The 6,179-nt window shown below is 43.1% G+C and overlaps 1 protein-coding gene across 4 annotated transcripts in view; it reads left to right on the top strand.

The window, feature by feature from the left end:
* Positions 1-6,179, top strand: part of QTRT2 (queuine tRNA-ribosyltransferase accessory subunit 2) — a 35,284-nt gene that overhangs the window by 11,924 nt on the left and 17,181 nt on the right. For all 4 annotated transcript variants that reach the window (XM_023728856.1, XM_023728858.1, XM_023728857.1 and 1 more), the window contains exons 4-5: positions 1,407-1,483; positions 3,026-3,238. In XM_023728856.1, coding sequence (XP_023584624.1) covers positions 1,407-1,483; positions 3,026-3,238 — 290 coding nt within the window. The remainder of the gene's footprint in view (positions 1-1,406; positions 1,484-3,025; positions 3,239-6,179) is intronic.

The following is a 6,179-nucleotide window of genomic DNA, read 5'->3' as shown; positions in this document are numbered from 1 at the left end:
GGAGGACTACAGAGATTTTTTTTAACTTTTTTTTTTTTTTTTTTTTTTGGTCTCTTTTCGGTAAAATGATCCTATTGATTTTTTTTTTTAATGGAAAAGGCAGGGTAGCATCCAAAATTTAACCACATCTGGTCTACTAAACATTTTTTTCCTAAATGATTGTCTTTTTGACTGAAGAACCTAATAAACTGTGTCATCTTGAATCAATGAAACTTACAGAGAATGAGATCCATTTGCAGTATCTTACAGGTTCCTTGGAGCCCTGGTGGCGCAGTGGTTAAGTGCTTCGCAGCTAACCAAAAGGTCGGCAGTTAGAACCCACCAGCCATTCCATGGGAGAAAGATTTGGCAGTCTGCTTCCCTAAAGATTATAGCCTTGGAAACCCTCTGAGGCAATTCTGTTCTGTCCCATAGGGTTGCTATGAGTCGGAATCGACTCGAGGGCAATGGGTTTTACAGGTCCCCTAACATTCTACTCCTGGGGCTCGTATGTGGAATGGCTTTATTATTTATATATATATAATATTTGTCATGTCAACCATTTTTGTGTATACAATTCAATAACTTTAATTACATTCCCCAGAATGGCTTTATTATAGATGAGGTTACTGTTTGACTATGTCATTTCACTTTTCAGTAGCTAATTCCTTTTGGATGGTACTTGGAATGAACACAGCACGTATCTAAGAGTACCTGAATTCACTGCCCTTGTTCTAGGCTCTTTTGCTGGTCAGTAGCCTCCAACCTTGCCTTCTCTAAGTCCTCACCCACCTCCCTCCCCTGACATCTCTTCTCTTTCTACACTGTTTCTTTAAGTGATACCATCCACACACTCAAGAGCTCCAGCCAACCACTGTTGTCATTGAGTCAGTTCTGACTCTCGGTGACCCCATGTGTGTCAGAGAAGAACTGTGTTCCATAGGGTCTCCAGTGGCTGATTTTTCAGAAGTAGATCACCAGGCCCTTCCTCCAAGGTGTCTCTGGGTAGACTCAAACCTCCAGTCTTCTGATTAGCAGCTGAATGTGTTAACCATTAACACTACCCAGGGACTCCAGAATGAACATACTTGGTAATAAATTCTTCTCCAAAGCAAATGGAGTGTGGTCGACATGTTATTAAACAGTTCCATTGTATTTCATGCTTTAAGATATATCTTTCCTTTGTAGCAGCTCACTATATCATTGGACATGAGCCTTTACACTTAATTCTTCTTTTAGGTACTGGGTTTCAAAGTAATCTTTTGATTGTAATTTGTAATCATGTTGATAGGCCTTCTATAATTCCAAGACCAGGTACCAGTATTTAGAGTTGCTTTACCCCGCAGTCCTCACGAAGATGTTCTGTGACAGCACAGTGTGGTTGTTGATGTCGGCACTCTCGAAGATTCTTTTTTGTGTTTGAACAGGCATGCCAGAATCACTCTTGTACTGCTCCTTGCATGATCCGGTCAGCCCCTGCCCAGCTGGTTACGTAACAAACAAGGTGTGTTCTCAGAACGGCCTCCAAGGCTGCAGCTCTGCCCCAGGAAGTCAGCCTGTTGTACCCCTCAAATGCCAGGATCCCACTGCTGAGGAGGCTAGCCTGTCCCTGACCCCTCTATGCTTTTTCTTTATTTCCGTGAATATTGTGGGATGGAGTGGTTTCTAGGCATTGGAGTAGGGTTGCCTCAGGATGGGGTGAAGGTAAGGAATGGATCCTCAGCTTTTTCATTGTAGCAAAACACTGGGGTGGGGGAGGATGGTTGAGTACATGCCAAAAAAAGACATCGCTGTGGTGGGAGAAAATGGTAGTTTTTTGATACCATGCTTTCTGTGCAGATTTAATAGCCTCAGGAGGAGTGGGGAAGTTACTGATGGGCATTACCACCCATATAACTATATATAGTAGAACCTCAGTGTAATGCTGTTGGCTTTTACAACAGCTTTTGAAAAAGCTGGGTCCACAGCCAGAGGTTTTAGCTGACAATGAACGGTATCAAAACGACTTCATTGAAAGTTTTCACCATTGTCACAGTCCCTGAGGACAGCATTGTGGCAGGGCTGCAGTATGTACTGCCACTTTGCTAACGCATTCGCTTTCCTCGCGCTTGTGTTACTGACATCAGTGATACCTGTTAACCTACCTACGATAACTTTTAAATTATTGTGTACTAAATTTACTTCTTTTTATTTTATAATCTGAATTCCAAAGAAAATACTTTAACCTCAATTATCTGCCCTGTTTGTAAGGGAGAGAGGATTCGTTTAAGCGGTGGTTTTAAGCTTTAGGATGCTAGAAAGGCTGCATGTAGCCTCTCTGTCTGTGTCCTTGTTGAGCTCTTCTATGAAGAGGAATACTGTGGGGAAAAGAAGGTGTCTTATACAGAGATTCTTGTGTACCATGGGATTTATGTCTTTGCACGTAATTCTGTATCTAACTCATTGTAACAGACATTTATTAAAGATTAATAATGTATGAGGCCCTAGTCTATGCATCGGGACACAAGCATGAGTTGGGATACTCTGGTCAGGCAAGTATACAATGGTGTAGTAAGTGCCGTTCTATCTATAAAAGGAATGAGAATAAATTGCTGTAGGAGCTTAGAGGAGACAGTGATCGATTATGCCCAGGATGGTTTGGGAGACACCACGGAATAGATGGTATTTGAACTCTGTGTTTTGAGGGAAAGAAGTAGGGGACGGGCATTTCAGTCAAAGGAATAGTGTGGTCAAAGACAGAAGAATTAATGTCTGTGATGAATGCAGGAACAGTAAGAGGCCAGGTGAGGAAAGAGGAGAATGGAAGACTCGGGTAGAAAAGGGTGACATCCTGAGGGCTTGTGTGGCTATTGAAGGATTCTGTAGAGGCTATGAGGTCCCTAGAGCATTTGGAATATAGTACAGGAAACCTTTTTTACCCACCATATCTAGGATATTGGATTGCCACCATCTTTCTGGTTATAAAGAAGAATTAAATTCAGTATTGCTTTTTTATTTTATTTGCAATTTGCTGTTGCTAATGCCTGGTCATTTTGCTCCGTGCCAGTCTGTGTCTGTGTGGGGCGCTGGAGGACGAGTGGAGATGACTGCTTCCAAATTCATGGCAATTCAGCAGGCGCTTCAGCCAGACTGGTTCCAGTGCCTCTCAGACGGAGAGGCATCTTGCGCAGAGGTAACCTCCATAAAAAGAGCCAGAAAGTCTGTTGACCGATCGCTTCTGTTCCTGGATAGTTGCCTGCAGCTGCAGGAGAAGTCAGAGGTACGGCCACACTGCTGACTCCTTTCTCTTTGAAACTCTTTCCTCTTTTGTATTCCATGACACCGCGTTTTTCTTTTCCTCCTCCTACTTTGCTCCTCACTTCTTCGTTTCTTTTAGTGTCGTTTATTTCCTGAACCTTAAGGTTTACTGTTCTCTAGGCTCTATCCTGAGGGCAGTAGTAGTTTAGTGGTTGAATAGTTGCCTTCTATGCGCCAGACCCGGGTTCGATTCCGGGCCAGTGCACCTCATGTGCAGCCACTACCAATCTGTCAGTTGAGGCTCATATGTTGCTCTGATGCTGAACAGGTTTCAGCAGAGCTTCCAGACTAAGACAGACTGGGAAGAAAGGCTTAGCAATTTACTTACAGAGATAACTGTGGATCACAGTGATTCAGTCCTGTTGTACGTGGGGTTATCCTGCGTCGGCCACTCAACAGCAGTTAACAACAGCCCACTTTCTAAAAAGAATTTAATGACTTTCCACTTTAATTCTACATGGCATGGGCGGCTCACTGTGACCTGGCCTCTGCCTCCTCCTTCCGCTCACTGGGCTGCGTTCTCCCATGGCCTGTGCTGAGCTACTTGTAGTTGCCTAAGGGACTATCCTGTTCTTCCTGCTGTGCGTGTCTACTGACTTCCATCTGGGCTGTTTTTTCTTATCTCCAGCCATTTTCCTTCTCTCGCTTCACACTCAGCTCCTTTCATTCCACTATGAAGCTGTCCCTGACTCTTTCCCAGGACAGTAATTCTCTTCGTTATTTGCCATCATTTTAATCATACTGTACTGAAATGATTTCTTAATTGTGTGTTTATCATTATTAGACCGTGAGCTCCTTATGCTCGGTTTCTGTGTGTCATTTTGTATCCCGGTCACATAGCACGTGCCTGACACATGGTAAGCCCCCAGTAAATTCTTGCTGCTGATGAATGGTTATGGTGAGGTGTGGGAGATGATACTGGAACAGTAAGTAAAGGATCCTGATGGCAAAGTTAGTGAAGTAGAAAAAGGATGTCTTTATTAGGAGAGAGTGGAAGAGGGGGGGAGAATGGGAGATAGTGATCAGAGAGGAGAATTTCAGAGTCTAAGATCATTTGTTGTGCTTCAGGATAGAGTTTGAAATGCTTTTTGACCATGAATGTGATGTCATTCCTCTTCCATGTCTCATTCCTGGCATAGTAGACCGTATGCCTACAAGGAAGACCAGTTAATACAACTGTTATTCAAATTTGTGCACCAACTCCTAATGCCAAAGATGAAGAAATTAAAGATTTTTACCAACTTCTGCAGCCTGAAATTGATCAAACACGCAATCAAAATGCATTGATAATTACTGGTGATCAGAATACAAAAGTTGAAAATAAAGCAAAAGGATTGGTAGTTGGAAAATAAGGCCTTAGTGATAGAAATGAAGCCAGAGATCGCATGATAGAATTTTGCGAGACCAGTGACTTACTTATTGCAAACACCTTTTCTCAACAGCATAAATGGTTACTGTCTGCAAACAGCACCAACAGTGAGGATGGCGCAGGGCCGGGCAGTGTCTCCTTGTGTTGTGTGTCGGGTTGCTGTGAGTCGGGACCGGCTCAGCGGCATCTGACAGCAACAAGATCATTTGGGTGGAGGAATCCGGAGCAATGTTCAGGTTCCCCTTATGGCAAAGCACTTTGAGTTTGAGGAACACTGTTGTTTTGAGTTTACCAATAAAAATCTAATCCAGCTAATAAAGTTAATATACATAAAACTCAGGGTGGCACAAACGGTTTGTGCTCAGCTACTAACCTAAAGGTTGGTGGTTTGAACCTATCCCATGGTGCCACAGAATAAAGGCCTGGCAATCTGCTTCTATAAAGTTTACAGCCAAGAAAACCCTATAGAGCACTTGTACTCTGTTACAAATGGGGTTACCATGAGTCCTGATTGACTTGAAGGCAACCATTTGTTGTTTGTTTTTTTTTTTAGTGATTCTGAGTAGAACTCACAGTGTGTACAATAGGAGCTCAGAAGGAGATCTCAGTATGGGTCTGAATAGTTAGCATCAGCTTGCTAGCAGTTGTTTCGAGTTAGTAATGTTGGATGAGTAGGAAGGAGGACAGGGAGTGTGCCAGAGCATGGTTGTTAAAAAGGCCAGAATGAGTCCCTCTTTTCCGCCATTACTGTTACCCTCACCATTTCATGTTGTTGATTGGATGCTGGGGTTCCTCTCTGTACCCCTTATGACTAGGGCTTATACTGTTGTCTTGACGTACCTATTAGTAGTGCCCTTTTTACTCTTAAAAGGATTTCATTTTGGACAGTAAGTTGTATAATTACACTCTTCCATCCATCCATGAGAGGGAGTTCCTTAATCGAGCTGTGCCAATCATATAAAGGGGTGGGCTTTTGTGACTGTTTGCTTTGTATACCTGCGTATATCTTTTCCCCTGATTCCTTTCCTGTCTTACTCATTGGTTCATTTTAGTCTGGATGCCCTTAGATATTGAAGCTCTCAAGTTCTGTAATTGGTTTTCCTTTCTTTTCACTCCGTATATTGCCTTGGCTAGTAGTGGCAAATGGGTTTCTTCCCAAGGTGCTTGGAGCCTTGCCTGCAGCAGGGAGTAGAGTATCTGTAGCCGTGTCTGCCACGGCAGTGGCGGCATTTGTGCCAAGCATCTGCCATTCTGCCTGGGCAGTCTTGTCTGTATCACACATGTCCATAACTTTAGGCCCATTTTTTCAGTTGTCCAACAAAATCACCGTTTGTATGTCCCACTGACACCTTAAACTCAGAATGTCCAAAACAGAATCATCACCTTGACACACCCTCGCTGATTTTCTAGGACTCTCTCTCTCCCTTTGCTCTTAACTCCTTGGATTTCTAAAACAGAGCCAAGAGTCATTCTAGACTTGGTCTTCATCCTGGGACAACTAATCAGTCAGGTTGTGTTGATTTTACCTCCTAAA

Source organism: Trichechus manatus, unplaced genomic scaffold (genome assembly GCF_000243295.1).
Source record: "Trichechus manatus latirostris isolate Lorelei unplaced genomic scaffold, TriManLat1.0 scaffold00026, whole genome shotgun sequence".
Lineage (NCBI taxonomy): Eukaryota > Metazoa > Chordata > Mammalia > Sirenia > Trichechidae > Trichechus > Trichechus manatus.
The sequence above is the reverse complement of the archived record's forward strand: the minus strand, read 5'-3'. Positions and strand labels throughout refer to the sequence as shown.